This window comes from Synchiropus splendidus, chromosome 1, assembly GCF_027744825.2.
Source record: "Synchiropus splendidus isolate RoL2022-P1 chromosome 1, RoL_Sspl_1.0, whole genome shotgun sequence".
NCBI lineage: Eukaryota > Metazoa > Chordata > Actinopteri > Syngnathiformes > Callionymidae > Synchiropus > Synchiropus splendidus.
The window spans coordinates 63,089,838-63,109,613 of NC_071334.1; the positions used below are offsets into that span (position 1 = coordinate 63,089,838).

A 19,776-nucleotide genomic window follows, 5' to 3' on the forward strand; every position below is an offset into this window, starting at 1 on the left:
GGCTGATAATCTTGGCGCTCAGCTTGGGGTCAAGTTGGTTCTTGTGAAGTCTAACCTTCGTGTAGTCCTCGTGATGGCAGACTCCAACCTGAATGAAGGTGCCGTGGAAAAAGGATTTTCCATTAAAAAAAGTTTGTTTCCATGTTTCCACTTCATTTTAATTGGTTTGGTCGCGTGAGAGTTCATCTTTAAAGACCAGAAACCGTGGCGGCTCTCATCTAAGCTGTGGCGCAGCGCCATGCTTGCTTACATGTAGCGAAAAACCTGGCAGAGCATCAGTGCCATTCCTTCTTTGGTCTTTGCAAGTCAACTAGTCTGAAGTTGTCACACACTTCTTGCTCATTATCTTGCTCTTTGTCAGTGCACCTTGCAGTAACTTCACTTTTTGCCCATACCAGTGCTATTTTGGTACATTTCTGGGGGACCACACTTGACAACACCTATTTTGTTCATTTATGGGATAATTATTTATTTTCTCTACCAGAATTATAAATTCATTTATTCATTATTTATGGATAGAATGTCTCAAAAGTAAGGCATGACATTAACAGCAGGGATTGCTAATACTGGAACATAAACATTAATATTTCTTTGATGACCCGGTTTAGAGCTTTGCTAAACTGATGAGGTTAAGGGCCACATTTTGCCCATAAAGGTTGACTTGGCTTCCTGGGACATGGTTGTCAATAACCACAGCAAGGCAAGAAATTGGGAGATTCCTTTATCCAAAACACTACACAGTTGCGCTGTTACTCTTTGGAACAAAAGATGACAACTTTAGATCTTGCCTCTTTACACAGTATTTTAATGAGAAGCTTCAGTTTCATCATAACAAAAACATAACAAAAAACAAAAAAGGCACAAAGGTGACATCTAGGATCCAGGACAGGGAATGTGAGGGATCGGGAGTCTTTTCTTCGTGGTGTTTGATGGACAGGGCCTCCCGAATACAGAAACAACACAGAGCAACAGAATAATCATGTTAACAGTAGCATCAACCGAACACACACATTTTAAATGTGGTTACTGCAACCAGTCAGCTGAAGATTGAAGACAAGTCATTTACATCATGACACGTAACATCGTCAGCACAGAGCGTGGTGTTGTACACAGTGTGGGTGAAATAAATACCTCTCCTTGGTAAAAAGACAGAAAAAAAACAAACAAAATAAGCCAAACTTGCCTGAAGGTAAGTTTTCAATTTTCTGACAAGTCTTTATGTCATTTTCAAAATAACACCTTATGTCATAACTACATACACGAATAGACACCAATACATAAAAATATAAAACATTTCTGTCAGAATTATCATCCTGGACATCTTTGGAGGAGCTCACGAGCCGTCCTGCTGCCTGCCCCTAGGGGGCGCGTTACATCGTCATTCCCATCAGGTAGGTGGTCACTTCTGGATGAAAAATACACTTCACAACAAGGTAACAGCACTTTTTTTTTTTTACCATTATTCTGAATTCATTTAGGGACTTATCATTTGGGTTTTCTGGATTCCAGCTTTACCCTTTCAACTGACATTCAAACCTAGGCCTTCAGTGATGTCCTACCTCCTGCTACCGCATTCATGTATTTTCAAATAATACTGGACTGTGACTTGGCTGTGGCTTTACATTAGCCAAACACTCGGCCTGCTGGTGGCCTCGGATCAGGCCATCAGATCCGAAACAAATATTAGAAAAAGCGCTTCTGCTTGGAGTTGGGGTGGAAAGGTAGTTCTTGCGTGTCATCCTTCAAAACAGTCCTATGAGTATTCTGTGTCCAAGTCCAGGTTGGTGGTGAGCAGCAGAGGAGTGAAGGTGTTGCTCTTCTCCCCCTCTTCTTTCTGTCTCATCTTCTCATTGTCTTCTTCCTGAGTGGAGGAGGCGGCGTCACTACAGTGAGCCGGAGATGGCAGACATGGCACCAGGTGAACCTCGCCGCCGTCCTTTATCACATGCACGCAACTGTAGAAGTCCTGCGGGGGCTGCAGGGGCGGGGCCGGGGTGGGCTCGGGTAGCGAGACCCCGGCTCCTCCCATCATGCTGTACTCAGTCCCCGGCAGAGTTACGATCTGCGGCCAAGGCAAGGCCGCATCACTCGCTGGCGCGAAGGCTACCTGGGGGGAGGAACAGTATGCCGACATGTTCGGAGCAAATGAGTTCTGTGCAAGGAGCTGCTGGCTGTCCGTGGAGGGCGTCACATCAGATGGTACCACCAAAGCACCCGTCTCCCAGTAGGCCGGGTCAGACGGGTCCTGGTAGTTCTTCGGAGCCTTGATGAAAACATCAATGTCAGCACTCACGCAATCCCAGATTTCTTCAGAGTAGATGGGCTGATGGTAACCGTGGAAACTGCTGAGGTGGCGATTTATCTCGGCAAAGTGTCCTTTCTGTGGATGAAGGACATTTGAGAGGTTTTTACAGAGACTTGGTTGAAAGAGAGGACACAGCTGAATTTGCATCTTGGCAAGAAAATGTTGCGGTCATTTTACCTTCAGCAGAAGTGGATCAATGCCAATTATTCTGGGTTTTGGAATAGGTGGCAGGAAGAAGTCTTTTATTCTGAAACATCAAAGCGGAAGAACATCCTCATTAACCACCACTTTCATGTTATAATCGGCAGCTTCATGTTGTTAGTGGTGCAGCACAGAGGTGGACAATAAACATCATGGAAGACCTTTGGAGGCAAATACAACCCTGAGATTTTGGAAGGGGAAAACAACTTACTTACATTACAACATTAGGATTGGACTGACAGACGGTGCCTGTCACAGTCAGATGAGACCAACATGTAAACATCATCTGCTTAAAGTGCCGTGGAGCTCGCAGTCACCAACCTACCAAAACAGGCCTGTCCAACCCGCAGCTCTTTGCTCAGTGTCATGCAGCTCTTCACCAGACCAGGTGAGATTTTCATCAAGCTGCTGTTGAGATGATTATTTATAAATGAAATACATCGAAAAAGTAAGAGCTATTCCGATGAAATCGGAATATTGTTCGAAGACTTTGAAACGTAAACAATATGCCTCGCCTCACATGCGCCAAATCCCTCATTCAATGGCAATGTGAGTCGCGGTCCTCAGACTTCATGATCATCGCGATTTAACTTAGTTCCACGTTTTATTTCGACATAACCTGAACTAAATGTATGGCATGTGTTTCGCAGATTATTCATCGTTGGTCACCGTGAAGTGTGTTTATTCAGTGGAGCGAGAATTCAACGTGAGACTGGGCCGACGTTATAGGAGGCGTGAGCCACATCAAACAATATTTAGATAAAAGAAAGATATTTCGAACAGGATCACGGTAAAATGCATTCATTTTAAAAGTAACCTTGTGACACGCATGGATGTGTATACTGCTGCAAAGTCATGTGACCAGCTGTTCAGGTGAGCCTCACATCCTTGTTTGCCAGACCTACATATTTGTAGGATGTGGCTCTTTGCCGCAACACAGTAAAGCTGTGGCTTCTAGCCTGTGACTGGTGGGCCACCCCTGTCCTAAAGTGCTGGCTTCAAAAGTTAACTACAAAAAAAAACATGCCATCGGTATTCACTCACACCAGCAAGTCTCTTCTGCCCTGAGGACAGGCTCCTTTGCCTTCATCAGTGGCCACATAGTTTGATCTGAAATCTGATCCCCTGATTTTTTTAGTTTGCTAACTTATTTTTCTGTAATCAGGCAGAGAACAAACCCGAGTTTTGGTCCGAGAATCAACAGAATCCCAAACTAACATAATCCACTGAGCTTTTCTTTAGGTAAGGCAAATACATGCGACTCTCCCTCACAGCCGAAAACTCATTTCTGTGTCTTTCAAGACAATAGTCAGTGAAAAAGTTGCACCGTAAGAACCTTGTTCTTTCCCTCAACTATTGAACAGCCCCCCTTTAAACTGTTGCTGCAAACATGGGAGTTCAGCTGAGAACGACACAAGTCTCTGTGTGCAGAAAGTGAAGAGTTGACTCACCGCTTGCTCTGCGGGATGATTCCAAACATGACAACTAGCAGCGCGACGACGCCGATGCTCATCACCAGAATCAGAGCCAGAAACTTTCCTGTCAATGTTGAAGCGACACTTTAACAGTTCACACCTTTAGTTTGCAGCTCGAGTTTTGAAGATGACTAATGTCTTTTATGCACGTCTGTCTGTCTAGTTTCTCAGAGCAGTTTTCCTCCACATACATTCAGGTAAACCAGAGGGTGGATTTGAAGGTTTGACCATCGAAGAATATGAGGAGTGGTTGGCCCAACTGGGACAATCGGGAGTCAAAGCTAGGGGACATTTCTCTGCTGCTGCATGCCTTAGGAGGGCCTGTCTGAGCTTTCCAAATGTGTTGTCTGTCAGTACCTGATGGCTGCTGTGCCGGGACGCTCATGAGCAGTGTGGCGCTCCAGTTGCTCCAGAGCTTAGATGCTGTGGAACGACAACGAACTCTGACCACATAGTCGCTGACAGGGAGGCCGATGAGTTGGACTTGAGGCTCGTGCAGAGACGATTTCTCCTGGAGACAGATCATCATCATGAATCTGTCAGGTCATTCCCATCATCATCGTACATCACCATGGTTACCTTCCAGTTGTTGGTCTCCCCGACACGGCGGTACTGCAACTCATACTCAAGAGTGATCCAGCCATTCTGGATGTCCGACGGCACCGGGTACGACCACGACAGCTCTGCACTGTGACCCACCTCATCCCCACCCATGGCCACCAACTTAGAGGTCAGGTTGACCGGCGCCTCCATCTGGACTGAAAGGAGAATTTGACACAGCTTTAGAATAACAGTGTTGATGTGCGTCGGTTTACGATACTACAAATTTCATCCCAGATTTCAGATTCATCAGTTATTTTTGCTAAATAAGTCATAAGCCATGAGTCTTTAATGGTCAGTCTCCACTCCAAACACACCACTGTTGCTACTGTAGTCAAAATATAAAACAAGTCCTCCATCTCACATACGCACACAAGCTTGTGATCTTGTGGGGACCTCTCAGCGACATAATGCTTTCCTCAAATTGAGGCTTGGCCTTGTTGGGTCCAGCAAAATGGTGGACACATAATGTCCTCACAAACAAGCCAGTCAAGAATCGGTCCCCACAAGTATGGATAAACCAGGTGCACACGCAGACACTCACGCGCTGACTGCACTGCAGTACTGCGGTGTGCTCACCGATGTCGGCCACATCCAGACAGTGCACCGGGGAGGTGTAGTTGCCTCGCGCCGTTATTGCCGTCACATTCATGCAGAAAATTTGCCATATGGTTGTGTGCCTTCGGTCAAAATGACAACTGTCTGGACCCGATGTCTTGTAGTCTGGACACTCATGTCGAGGCCCGTCACTGCAGCGAAAACACACGAAAAAATCAAGACACTGCGTCGCGAGCAAAGAACAAGAACAAATAATCTAATTTCCACATTTTTCATAATGTTCATGTCTTTAAAAAACTGAGTTACTGTTACATAACTAAGGCAACTTTACTTTACTTACTTTTCTGTTTGTATTTTGTATTGTGCGATAAACAGACTTGGCCAAGATTTTATTTAGAACTCTCTAAAAGGGGATAAAGACCTGATTTTTGTACCCTGTGACATCCTTCCTCTTTGAAACCCTTCCACAAACCTTCCCAGAACAATCCTCTCACTCATTCACAGAACTGTGTCAACTCATCCTGGACAAATCATGTGGTGTGATGGAACTTTCCCTCCATCAAATTACTGTGACTGAGTGAAAGGGCTGCCTTTGTCTTCTGAAGGTTCGACACATTCTGACGTAGCTAATATAAATGTTGCACCCTTGGACCACATTGATTTGAAAAAAAAAAAAAAAAAAGTTTAATGTTCTGTAATTGAAGCAAACACAAACAAACAAAAAAGTACACTAATACTAAAACATGTTTTCACTACACACGCATGGAGTGGTGTTCCACACACTATTCTCTTGCCGTGATCCGAACTGATACCTACATTCCTCCTCCGTGTACGTTTGAGGTGCGAGTGGCTCTTACGCTATGGAATACGTCAGCACGTATGCGGGCTGCTCAGCGTCGCTCAGGTTGGTCAGTGGATGCCACCAGCAGCTGAAGTCCTCCATGTTCCGAGAGCGGCACAAGTGAATGAGTGGCCTCGATGTCGCTTCCCCCAGAACTGTGGAGAAGGTAAATTAAGATAAATGGCCAAGGCGACACAGACATCCATTCACCTGGGCACAATATCAACCAAAACTGGCAATAATTTGAATTTGTCGGTTATTTAATAAATTAAAACACAAAATAATTTTGGCACAGATCTTATTAATGTCCCGCTACCGGCCATCAGGGAGCATTCACTTTTAGATTTAAATTTAGAACATAAACCACTAAAAGGCAGCAGAACCACCCTGTTATTATTGTGTATTTTCTGTGTAATTTTTAATTCCCTCTTTTTTCTAGCGAGTGATATCACGCCTTTCGAAAGAAATCGAGGTTTGTTCGTTTTTGTTTTGTCTATAGAACTTAAAAAAACAACTTCATTGTTATTTATTAGAAACAATACAGTCTAAGACAACAGGATGCAAACGGATGTGCTGCCTCATCAACTGTGGAGAGAATTAGTTAAATTCAAACTATGCTGACAGCCACATGCTCAGCTGTTCCATCAAAGCTAGACAATGGGTGGAATTTAACAAAAGAAGCTGAAGCAGCAATAATTCATCAAACCAAAACTGCTGTTCTAGGGATTTTGTCAGAAACAGTTGCGTCAACTTTGAAGATTCAAAAGGACCTAACTTGAATGTGTTTTTCATAACATATTTTGATTCTGGCACAAAAATGAAAACAGACAACACTAACTCACTTTAGAAATAACTCTGAGCTTGGAGCCAGTGAACCAGAAATCTAGTTATCGCTGTCTCATGACTTCAGTAGCATCAAGTTGGAACCACGAGATACTGAAATGATAACATACTCTTTCCGTCTGTTTGTTTCTTCTGTCATAATGCGGGTCAATTGTTCCTACGAAAATGTAATGTAATTCTCAAGCCTCAAGCTTGATCACGCTTTCTGGGACAGAATTGAATTGTTTTTCGGTTCCTTCTCATCTATGGTTTTAAGCTCATACAAGGTGTTGCGGTGCCATGGACACACAAAGACTGTTTGTGTTTGCTGTAAGCTGCTCGTTGATCCAGTTGGCAGGGCTTCTCACTCAGACCTCCTGCAAACTCCTAATCACTGCTGAAACTTCCTGCAGCGGCTTGAAAACGGCTAGCGCCATAAAGCCTCACGGTCACCATGGTAACGACAATACATTTATAGAAACTTTTCTCATAAGTCAAGCTGAAAACAGGAGAAAAGAAACAGAAAGACAGAAGGTGCAAGGTGAAGTGCACATGAAACCAAGTCCTGTTCTGAGGTACGGTTTGTCCTGTGTTAGGGATGCATGCACGCTGGCGTCTCTCCTTTACTTCAGCTAACACAACCAACCAAACTCAAGACTCAGAAAGACATTTTTTGACCCTCATTTTTCGTCAATCATGGAAGGAGAAAGCAAAAGACTGACCACTCAAATTGATACAGCTGTTCCTCAACATATGTCAATGTCAAAATGTCAAATGTGGCATTTCAAAATAAAAGTCTTCTGAAAATATTCAGTATAATGGGTGGGAGTGTAACAAGCAGAACCCAAACAGCATTAAACTCCGGTGTTGTGTGATCATTTCATGACAGTGATTAGACAGATTAGACTTTTTTATTGTTTTATATTTGTTTTATTTTAATTTATCTCTGCCCCCAAAGCTAAACAGCACTCAGCAGCACTCCAAAATATTCTCCTAAAGGCAAAATGTATTGTTCATTATGGTCCATTGTTCATTGTTATTCATAGTCATATTGTTCATTATATGTCATTAAAGAGTGTCTTATCTTAAGTGACAAATTATCATACTTTCTGAAAACCCTCCAGTTCCAGTGGTTCCAGTATGTCAAGGCACTTTTCCATCTGTGAGGAATAACTCCAGGAACTATCAGGTGGAAGCAGCTCTGAATCAGCAGTCCATGTGTGACACAACTTTTGGATGTCGCTGACCATCACTTAATTTGTGCTGTGTCTTTTGCTACATTTGGCCTCATTTTAAGGGTTCAAACTACAAAATAGCTTGTTTATTATAATAGGGTTTCAGTTTGGTTAAGAGTAAAGGTTAAGTTTAGCCATTTGTTTTAGATGGTTAGGTTTAGGGTGAGAGGCTGGGGAAAGCATCATGTCAATGTCTGTCCTCACTAATATAGGAGGACAAACATGTGTGTGTGTGGACTGGTTTATCTGTTCTTGTGAGGACATTTTTTTGGAAAAACACCTCCTTGTGAAGACATTTGGCCACAATAAGTTTAACCCTGAATTTAAGAATGATGACTTGAAAATAATTCAGCGACCCAGCCCTCAGTCCTGTTGAGGGTGGAGAGCTGGAGCCTATCCTGGCAGTCATTGGGCGAGAGGCAGGAATACGCCCTGGACAGGTCTCACACACCAAGGGGAAATTTAAGAGTGTCCATTTAATGAATTGTCCTAGTGAGCATGTCTTTGGGCTGTGGGAGGAAAGCGGAGTATCCGGAGAAAATTCATGCGCACATGGGTAAACGTGTTTCATGCCGAAAGGCCAACAGTCCGACCCGGGAATCAAACCCTTGCTCGGCACTAGGCCGCCATGTGGTCCAGGGTCATTACAACTGGGTTTGGTTCAGACTCCTGGTTAAGTTTAGTTGTTTATTTATTATTATTTTTTTTTTGTGTGTGTGTGTGTGTGTGTGTGTGTGTGGCGCTCTAGTGTTACTGACTTACGCTGATGCTTGTCGAGGACTGTCGAGGGGCGGCTCACACCTTGGCTGGGCCTCACCAGCGGCAGCAGACAGAGAAGCAACTGCAACATTGCTTCTCCTCCCAGATGACCCTGGAACATGAAGAGGCATCCTTCATTATGAGCACCGGTCAGGAGCTCTGTGTTAAGAGCATGTGACCAAACACAACAGACCTCTTTCTTAAGACTCATCACGGGACATAAGAGGCCAATCCCAGGCCACCCTACATAAGCACACTTAAACTATTCAATACTTGAAGCATCAGAGGACCAGTCCTTAGCTGTACTGCCAGCTCTCGTTGTGTCACAGAAGAAACTTTGATTTGTCACTTGTCACTTAGTTTGCTTCATTGACTTGTGTCTCAGTCAGTCGAGTGCAGATTAGCTGCAGCCTGGTGAGTGTGTATACATGTATCCGTGCATGTGTGTGCCTGAAGCTAGCAGAAGGTTTTACAGCCAAAGCTCCAGATTAGCCTTCTTACAGTGGGAAGCAGGGCAACATCCTTTTGTTGTTGTTATAACCCCATTTTCCTCATTTGAGCAACATTCAAACGCTTCTATCTGCTGATCTAACTTCATTCTTTTATTCATGGGCATGAATGCAACGAGTCTTTATAATGTTTTAGTGAATCCCAACAAAGGGCAACAATGGGAGGAAAACAAGGCCAGCCAGAGATAATTTATCATTACATCCTCTAAAAATCCAGCAACAGATTCACTTTAGCTTTAGACGAATAACTGCAACAAACATCAGTGGCATGGAAAGCTGTGAAGAAGACACGCCTGATGAGCAGGACACACTAGCCAGATCAATCATTTATCGTCCGGCCAAAGTACGACCCAAACAGTCATGCTGTCAGACTGAATACAATACAGCCGACCATTGAACATGAGCATTTAAATATTACTATTTTATTTCAAAAACTTTATTCTCCATTTTAACATATTTAAATATTTCAGTGTATTTTTGCATTAACTTGACTGTATTTGTGACTTTCATTAAGTCTAATCGTATATATTTCATCTCAAATGAATAAATAAATAAATGAAACAAGATGAAGCTCATGACTTACTTAAGGCACTTTTGACTGGTTTGATGAGAAGCCAGTAGACAGACCTCAAGTCTTTGGCGCCACATCAAATGATCATATATCATAATCAGATTATACATTTCTGTGAATTTCACTGGCTCCAACAGAGAGACTACCATAACAATGAGTCTGTGTTTCCTCCATCCACCCATGTCAAATCATTGTCATGCTGGCATTGGAATTCAGAGGTTTTTTTTTTTTTTTAGAAGACCCTCACCAGGAGGATGGAATACAGTATGGAAGCTATTTATGAATTAATCTGGATTAACCACCAAAACACTTGAACAATGTTCACTCCATGAATGCCATCCAAGCAAAATTGTCATTTGAACAAGCCCATCTGCAAATATGAAGAATGATGTAGTTGCTGCTTCACACAAGCAGATGGTGGACAGTCCTGTGCCTTCAATCTGAGGGAGGGTTTCTATCAAAGCTTAGGAGTTTGTGAGAGAAAAGGTGAAGCAGCTGCTGAGAGCAGTGACACTGTGTCAGTTTGCAGTGACGTCCACAAGGAGCACGGCATTGTCAAAATAAAACAGTCCTTATCGGCAAGAAACGCAGATGTAGCAGCAGGTGCGTTAGAAGCCGCAGGAGAATAGACACTGGAAATAAGTGATGGAGGCAGCAGTGGTGTTCACGCCGTGAGCGACATTGATCATGCCCAGCCATCACCATCATCACTTGAAATATGAGTGTCACCAGGAGATCAGAAAAACAAAGCCGTCACCAGGTGAAAAAATACAAATTACATGCATTTATCTCCAACCAGAAGATCAAGAATCAACGCAATGTGTTGAAGTCATGACTCACGAGAACTTTTGTTCCAAAAGACAAGAGATTTAAAACCAAATCTCAATGTGCTGTACTTCGTAGGAGAGGGTGCGTGTGTGCGTATAATCTGGAGGGCACGGGATTACAGTTTAACTCTCGGTGAGTCCTCGGGAACCAGCTTTCCACAATGAAGGCAAAGCTCACATAAGAATCCCAAATTGATTCTTAATCTGATAGATTTTTTTATTTATTTATTTTTGTCGGTGCAGAGCAGAGAGGATTCTGGGAAATATTTGATAATAGAATGTAAAGAGAACACTACAAAGCAGACAAAAGTTTAATGGGTTAAATGACTAACGCAGAAGTGGCTCACAGCAAGCAGCCTTGACCCAGAAATTCTTATTTCATGTAGGTCAGTTTTTTTGTTTGTTTGTTTTTTGTTAATTCGTGTTTCATCTCTGCTTCCACTTACTGGTCGAGCTTTTTTCCTTCTGCTAATCTGGAAGTGAAGTCACTCCAGATGTCTCCTCGATGTCCCTCTGTGGAGGCGCTTCATGCATTGAGAAGGTCCCTGGGCATCAGACCCCAGACCTGCTGTGAAGACCCTCCCCATGGTGTCCAGTGAACATCTTGGTGTTTTGCCAATAAACTGGGATTAGAGAACACTCTGAAAAGCAACTTCTTATCAAGATACATGTGGCGGTTGCCGAGGTCGTGTCACGCAGACACCACTTTTCTGCTTTCATTGCAAATTTCAAAAAGTCACCACGGTGATCACACAGATATTTCGCCGCAATAACACAAAATGGGGAAGGCAGAAGAAGGTGTGTGACGTGAATCCATCACCGTATAGAAAACTGGCGCACAATTGAAGGTCATTTGATACTGTGGCTGTTACTATGACAACTGGAACGCACACAGTGCGTAGACCTATAGAGGAGCCCAGCTGTGACAATTTGTTCCACTGTTTGAAGCACCTTCAGGGTCCCACATCAACATCTGTATCAGGGCTGATAAATCATGAAATATTTCACTGGCAGTTCCACGAACATAATTCCATTTTAATTTGAAAAAGGATAATTAAAACTCTCCGAGCCACAGCCACATTATCTAAATCAATTTCTGCATTGATTTTAAATGAGAACACTCTGGTTGAATGAAGTAAGAACATTCATTTGAATCATCCTGATAATAACCTACCCAGCCGCGCGCTCGCACAGAAACATTCAACAGCAGGTTGTTGATTCTCCTCATAATGCACTTGTTAGATGGAACAGCAACCGAGGAAGTCAATGATGCAGTGAAAGCAGCAGACTTCTGTCATTTTACATGTCGGGTGACATTGTTGAGGTTGTAATCCAGGGCCAAACTGCTGGAATTGGGGATCAAACCAGAGGACTTTCCATTGAACAGTCTGGCAATTCATCCAACCATCCACCTCTGTATCTTCAAAAAGTCACATATTAAGCTTTGATATTATTTATTTTTCACATTTTGATGTGCCAGTCCAATCCATTTCAGGGTAAACAGTATCTAAGTAGATGCTAATGCGGGTCTGCCGCCCGCTTCACAGCATCGCTCCGCTGGGGTTGTAGAAGCTGAACGAACGCCACAGAAGGCTGTTGCCACTTGTTAGCGCACATAAACTGCTTTGTGTATTTATGTCGTGTTTTTTTAGGGCTGCAACAATTAGTTGACGTCATCAATAACGTCGACAACAAAAATTCGTTCACGTCAAAATCTGTGCGTCAATGCGTCGTGTTGCCGTTGCTGTAAACACACACGGCCCGCAGGATGGGCATAGAGAACTGGTTTTTATTCAGAGGCAGTGAGGAAATATCACATTCTCTGGAATCATTAAGATATATTAACTTCTGTTGCTTCAGTTTGTTACCGACTGAGGTCCCACTCCAACTGGCCACCGTCGCTGCGCACTCCAGACTCCGCGTCACCGCCTCGATATATTGTAAGGGATACATACAGGGGTTGGACAAAATAATGGAAACACCTTAAAGCTTTTTTAGCTTTAAGGTGTAACCCCTGTATGTGTATATTGATGATTTTAAAGTCTTCTCAAGGACCAATAAAGACTTCCGTTTTAAAGAAGTGGAGCTCTCTGTCAACTGTTAGGTCCAAACAAAGGTAAAAATAAAAAATAATGAATAGATAAGTCGAAAATAGCCGTTAGTTGAAGCCCTAGTTTTTTGGTAACTGTACGGTAACTCGTATGTTATTTATAGACGTGTATGATTCAAGTTTTGTTTTTAGATAGGGAGAATAAGGTAAATAAAATCGCAGTAACCAGCACTAACAAATCGCAGCAGATAACCACAATGAGTCAGGATCACAATATAAATGAAATCATCACCCACATATTTGTGACAAATGCCTTTGCCCTCGTGACGACTCCTTGTGCAGGTATCAGTGGCTTCAGTAAAGGAAACACGTCGCCCCTTATGATTCCACCATCCATCCAGTCAGTGACTCATGAATTCGGCTCTTCACCCATCCATGTTTATTCATCCACTACCCTCCACACATGGATCTTGTTCACCACTCCATTAACACAGCTGTTCATTCAACCACCAATAAGTCCTGTCATGTCCCTAAATGTAACGTATTTAATGAAATGTACTGTGCACCATCCTTCATCTATAAATATTTAATTGATCAATTAAATCTGTTCATTCGGCCATCATTTCATCCGGAGCATTCCAGCCACTGACAGAAGTGGGATCTCTTCCAGTCTCCACGCAGGAAATTAAACCAACTATTTACACCAGTCACATGCCGCCTGAGGGGAGGAGCGCCAGAATGCCAAACATTTGATACAGAGGTTTTTAAAGACGGCACTTCAACAATACTCAGAAGAATTCCAATCCTTTCCCTTCCAGCAGCATCTGGAGAACTAAAGGCTAACGTGATATTTGTAGAGAACGGACATGAACTCAGAGAGTCAAGCCGGCAGCAGTAAAACAAGACACACATTGTTGGACTTTGAAGCTACGACTTGAACTGTCATGTGGTGCTTCAGTGGAGATAAGTCTTATCTGAAGGAATTGCTCATCAGCATGGCAGCAAAAGTCTGTGGCAGCGAGTGGCAGTGGCCTTCCACCCGGGGTCATGTGGCAGCCATCTGAAAACAACCACATGATGGCGTCTACCTCTGCTTATGTAATAGCTGGAGCGTAATTGCACAGAGCTAATAACACAGCGCAGGGTCAGGTTCACACACATCCATGTTACCTAAGGAATGCAGCTCGAACTGAGCTTGAGATCCAACACTCTCTTACGACAAGAGCTTGTGTAGGTGGAATGTCCATAAGCATGTTTTATAACCACATAAGAGCGGAGCCCACACGCTGGCGCTTCATCTCTGGAATCAATCAATCAGTGGGGAGTTGTTTCTGGATGGCCGAGCGGGTCAGCGGTAGCCTGCAGCAGCAGGGTGTGACAGAAAGGAACCGACAGAAAGTGGAGCAGTGTCATCCGTACAGACCTGCGCTGTATTTGCTTTTGTTTGTGGAGATCCTCAGCTCCACGGCAGTGTATCAAGTGCAACACTTCCTTTCACAGTTGTCATCCATTTAAAGGTGTCAAATCGTGCACTTCTGTCTGCTCTAATTGAATCTCTCTCAGAATGGCTCCCTGTCAAAATAGAATTTAAAATGCTTGTGATTTGCTTGTAGCTTAAGTGTACAAAATGGCCGTTAACCCCATCGTTTCTCGATTACACACTGGTTAGTTGCTAGATGCACTTCCCCTCCACAACCACCAGAGATCGCCGTATTCTAAAACTGACTGATGACGGCGATGACAGGAAAATGTGCCAGTTAAAAATATAGGGCCGTGTTCTACTGTCGCAGGAGTGAGATCTCATCCAGAGTCTGGCAGCAACATTGAGTACGTTTTGCTCAGTCATGTATGAGACTGTTTTCTTGTTTGTTTGTTTTTGTTTGTTTCTGGCAATTTTTGCGAGGCTTGTGAAATCTGTTTGCAGCGGCAGCTACGAAGCTAACCTGTTACGATACAGAGGTTGTTCTTCCATTATTATATTTAATTTATTGCATTGGCTCGTTGAGTGGATACTGTTACTGTGTTCTTTGTTATTTATTTATTTTTTTAAATATTTTTTATTTTAGGTGATCCAAAAAAACTGGCTTTTGAAAACATTTTTCCAACACTCTTTTACATTTATTTATTTATGTTCATTATTACTGAAGTACCTGACTCCATGTATGAATGAATGTACCTCATCATTGACATACACAATAAGCGCATCCGCCCATCGGCCATACGTTTCTCATTAATCTTGGCTCTGCGTAAATTTGTGTAAATTAATTATCTGTACTGAGAACATATGATTGCACAGAGGCCAAACAAGCTTTGATGGACATCATGCTGTGGAAGGTCAGATGCTAGGTAATCTGCGATGGAGAACTCCATGTTCACGGTGGGATTGATTTTCTGCTTAAAAGCTGCTTCAGGAAGATGAATTCCAGCATTTCAGAGACAACAAACGCATGATTGTCACATACATATTTCCGCACGGGGGATGAAGGTTCTAAAGGGACAAACGGAGGTATTCATTGATGAAAATATATATCTGTGATGAAGCCTTGGAGCACTTTGGTTTCCTTCTCGTCTTGGTGCTCTGCAGCTTCGATCTTAGCTGGTGGTGTGAGACTTTTGTCTGCCACCAGGTGTGTAGCGGTTGGATGATGGGGGCTGTGGCGACCTCTGTTACAGCGTGCACGATATAAACATTTATAAATACTTGTGGTAAATTAACAAAGTGGGTAACTGACATTAAGGAGAGGAAAAATTGTGATTTAAAAAGAAAGGCTTTCAGTTGTCTTTGTTTAGCATAGAGATGCTGAATACATAAATATTATATATAATATATTCCATATTTTCCAGACTATAAGCCGCTGCTTTTGTCTCTGAACTTTTGTCAGAACCCTGCAGCTTATACAATGACGCAGCTGATAAATGGATTTTTTCCAGGGATGCTCCAATCAATCGGCCACCAATTATGGAAGTCTGATCTCTGCGTGATCGGCGAATGCCGAAACTGCTGGAACCAGCGGGCACTCGCAGACACTCAGCGGTCTGAGCGTGACATTCAGAACGATAAGCATATTGCCCAAGAAATAACCATTACTTTCACCGAGCCAGAGGACCAGACTTTCTCGGGTGTCGTTTTAAGACGGAATCGACCGAATCCGCTGCTGTGTGTGTCAGATGCAGCGTTCTTGGGCCACCTGAATCTGAAACTTTTGCAGACATCCAGAGTGGGAACTTTCATAAAAGAGGTTGAAGACAGCTGCTTCCACTCGGTACTCTCCCCGTCTCTCGGAGGATCCCTAGTTTTTACAGTCTTAACAGCGTCATGCTGGCAAAAATATTGATGAGGTGATATCACAGGTGTTTTATTTACCTTTAAAAAAACTGCGCTGTTTTCACCCGCGTGTCCACAGCTCTGCCAACAGAGACGACGAACTGGAGGGTGAAGACATTTTGAACACTTTACATGTACGATTCACGTGTGGTAGAAAGTACCATGACGTCCTCATTTGAAGTTTCAGTGACCTATTAAAAAGTGTGTTGATAAAACCGATTGCAAGTGCCGAATGTAATGCCACAGCTCGGACACACTCTGTACATACGCTGTCTATGTCACACAAGACTTCAAGCATGTGAGACATGGGTCTTTTGACACACAAAACACGTCAATATCTATCTGACTCAAACCGGGTCAGGACTGAAACTGAGCGGTCACAGTCAGGCTCCATCCCCTCCCTCTGCTGCCCACAACACGAGACACAACACAGGGTCTTGTTGAAGGGCCCCGTCATGTGGTGTTTTTTCTCTTAATCAAATCTACCACACTAATAGAGCAGCTTCAGTCAAAATAATATGTTTCATGTTTGTCATTTTAAATTCATAACAACTTAAAATTGGCTGCCTGACATAAACTGCTTGGTGAATAAAGGACATGGCTTTGTAGCGGCCTTTTCACTGGCCACCTCTGTATTTTCTATAAGACAATATGACTGAGGAGTGAATGTCTGTGAATAACAAAGCAGTGCTGAATGATACTAGATAATCCAGTGTATTCCAAGTGTTTGCGCTGTACCCTCAACCTGAATACTTTCTGTAATGTGTGATGTCACGAGCAGAGGAGGGTCACAGGTGATGCAGAATCTCATTGTCTATTAATCCTCCAGACACGCGGCGATGAGGATAAATGCTCTGATGTGCAGCTGCTGAAGTGGTAGCTTGACTGCACACTTGGTAGCAGCCCTATGTAGGAGGAAGCCAGGTTTGGATCCCAGAGGAGTGTACCAGAGTGGGACCAGGTACTTAAAGAGTCCCTGCCAAGACTGTGGAACTATGCATAAATATACAGCATGAAATTATTATATATCATCTATAAAGATGGTTCTGTTGAATTAGAACACATAAGCGTAAAACTGAATTCAAATTCAGCACTGTGTTGGACTAAGTGAGAGGCGGAAACGTGTCTCAATGACGTCACAAGAGTCATCTCCCGTTGACGCTTCCATTAACTGCAGTGTCAGAGAAGCGATGCCGATGCAATGCTGGCCGTGATGATGGAAGCCTGCTTTTATCCTCAAAAAAGTCGGTTCTGAAGCCAACTGCAATACCCACCATTTCAAAACAAAGCAACAGTAGTGTATCATCAAAGCAGCAGAGCTGTCAGAAGCTCTCCCAGACAAAGAGCAAGTCCCTTTGTTTACCCACATGCATTGTACCGCATATATTTGTACTACTCACCCATCGTAATAACACCCAGTTCATCTACATCTTTGTTGCAATATGCGCAGTACTGTTAGACTGTCAGACTCTAATTTTTCAGCGACTCATCTGCGTCAGAGAAGGTGTCACTGCTTTGATCGGCTCTTGTTTGGGATGATAAATAAATTCACTTGAGAATGAATTCATGATTTAAATCGGACATGCTCGATCGGCTCTTCAGACCCTCCGTATGAGAGGGAAATTTTATGCATGAGTTAGAAGTCAGCGACTTTAGTTAAATGTGGAACCCTCCACTTAGAATTCTGAGGACGCTCTGAAATGTAAATATGCACTTAACATCTAATGAGACACGGCAGACGAATATTAAATGCCCTTAACAGATTTGAGGATTCCGGGTGCTCAATGAGAACTAAGCAGAAGTCCGCTCAAGACATTAAGCAGGATAATCAGCATCGCAGCGGTTTAAATGGTCGGACTGCTGTCCACCCGAGCCACAACTCAACTCATCATGAGTTTCATTTTCAAAGATAAATCCTGCTGAAAGAGGATGTCAAGATGTCTGTCCAGAAAGAGAACGGCACGATCATCACACATGCACGGACACAATGGCCCTATTGGATTTCAACATTTTTTTAGATACTTTATCTAAAAAAATAACAACATAGCTCTGAATTTATTTATTACTTTTTAAACAAGGGCTTCAGGGCAACTAAGAAGAAAATGAATCCTAACTTTTACCAAGATTTCTTATCATGTGAATGTTGATTTTCTGTTCTCATACACTGAAGACACATAACATGGGGAGACATTTTAAGGGACCAAAATTATGCTTTGATCCCTCATGTCCAGTTTTATTTTTTATTTTTAATCTGCTCTTCTAGTCACATTTTAAGTGATTTCATAGTAGTGTGTGACACTATAGTGACACTGTAGTTAAACTAACTGATCCTGTCCCCGCAGCACATCAGTCGCTGTACAATTTTATCTACTTATTTTTTTTTTTACAAAAAAACTCATCAGAAACGTTACACGCATGGTGTAATTCGAGTTAAACGGGTGTCTATCATTGACAGTGAAGTTAATATCACACCCTCTAGTGGTGAACTTTTAACTTTTCAATAACTAGCTGGTAAATATACACATTCAATTTCGCTCATTCCGGCCATGTCTTTTTCCTGCATCAAAACACTGGTGATAAAAACACAGCTGCGCCCAAAGAACGGTTGTTGTCTTACTTTGAGTTCCGCGTTAAAATCTGATTCATTTTCTATTCGATGGAAAACAACTGAAAATTTTCATCAATAAAAGTGGAAAAACAGTGCAATTTCTTACTTTTGTGGTCAGAAAAATGCTGGCGAAGATCTCCGGACCGGACCGACTCCTGGCGCGGACGCAAACCGTCGGCGGCTGCAGCGCGTCTGAGCAAAGTGCGCGCGAGGAGCCGCGACTCGCTGGCTGTGGTCAGATCTGCTGCAGGGATTTGCTTCCACCTGATCCCGCGTCATCAGCCAGCTGGCGCCCGGGCCTCCCCCCTGCTGCCCCCCACCACTCACAGTCTGCGACACCCCGCTCGTCTGAGCTCCGGCGAAGTGCTGAAGATATACGGTTCATTCGTTTGACGCGCACCTGCTGAGCAGTTCACCAAAGAGAGTGAAGAGACAATCGGTGAAAATAGTAAAACACAAACAACACAGTCAGGCTGATGACACAACCATAAAAAATACAACGTTACATAAAAGACAAAAAATATATTTGGAAATAAATAAGACGTTCAAAATGCTCCGCACAGTCCGCACTGATTCAGTTTCATCACGTTAAAAGCAGAACATTGAGGTCAGCTGATCAGCGTCAGAGAAGTATGTGGGAACTGGACAAGCAAGCCATAACCAGGTCGAGCTTAGGAGCAACACTGGGTTACAAGTTGTGTTACAAGTTGTGCATGTTGGCGCTGAGATCATGTGGTCTGTCATGAAATATTGAGATTATGTATGAAATTATGATCTGGATTTCAATTTTTATTTCTCCCTGTCTTCCACACCAGTCGCTTCTATTTAAAGAAAAGCCATTTAGTCATTTATGTGAGTGCGTTCACTCTGTGTGTGTGTGCGTGTGTGCGTGTGTGTGTCACATGCAACACTGTCAGGAAACAGCCCACCACATGGTTAGCTATTATAAACCATGACAGCTAGTCACTTATGGCTTTGAGCTTGTTTAGGTGTTCTCATGACACTGGCACACACACACACACACACACACACACAGACACACACTCACACATACACACACACATACACACACACACACACACACACTCAT

The 19,776-nt window shown here is 43.1% G+C and overlaps 1 protein-coding gene across 2 annotated transcripts; it reads right to left on the reverse strand.

Moving 5' to 3' along the window:
* Window positions 1–717: 717 nt before the first annotated feature.
* Window positions 718–18,932, reverse strand: LOC128752709 (growth hormone receptor-like). 2 transcript variants are annotated; one of them, XM_053854213.1, is made up of 9 exons: window positions 18,793–18,932; window positions 8,800–8,908; window positions 5,997–6,135; window positions 5,161–5,330; window positions 4,561–4,739; window positions 4,339–4,492; window positions 3,958–4,045; window positions 2,483–2,552; window positions 718–2,380 (listed from the first exon to the last, which is right to left on the reverse strand). In XM_053854213.1, the coding sequence occupies exons 2-9, from the start codon at window positions 8,885–8,887 to the stop codon at window positions 1,754–1,756; spliced, it is 1,515 nt and encodes a 504-aa protein (XP_053710188.1). In that variant the 5' UTR covers window positions 8,888–8,908; window positions 18,793–18,932; the 3' UTR covers window positions 718–1,753. The 2 variants fall into 2 exon arrangements, with proteins under 2 accessions (XP_053710188.1, XP_053710189.1); XM_053854214.1 differs by having other exon boundaries at window positions 8,796–8,908; window positions 18,793–18,809.
* Window positions 18,933–19,776: the final 844 nt, after the last annotated feature.

Excerpts from the sequence above, each read along its gene's own strand:
- LOC128752709 (XM_053854213.1), bottom strand. The coding sequence starts at position 8,887 with ATGTTGCAGTTGCTTCTCTGTCTGCTGCCGCTGGTGAGGCCCAGCCAA. Across the intron at positions 5,331-5,996 it reads GTGCTGACGTATTCCATAGC|TGACGGGCCTCGACATGAGT; the intron begins GTAAGAGCCACT and ends TTTTCGCTGCAG. Across the intron at positions 4,493-4,560 it reads GGGAGACCAACAACTGGAAG|GAGAAATCGTCTCTGCACGA; the intron begins GTAACCATGGTG and ends ATCTGTCTCCAG.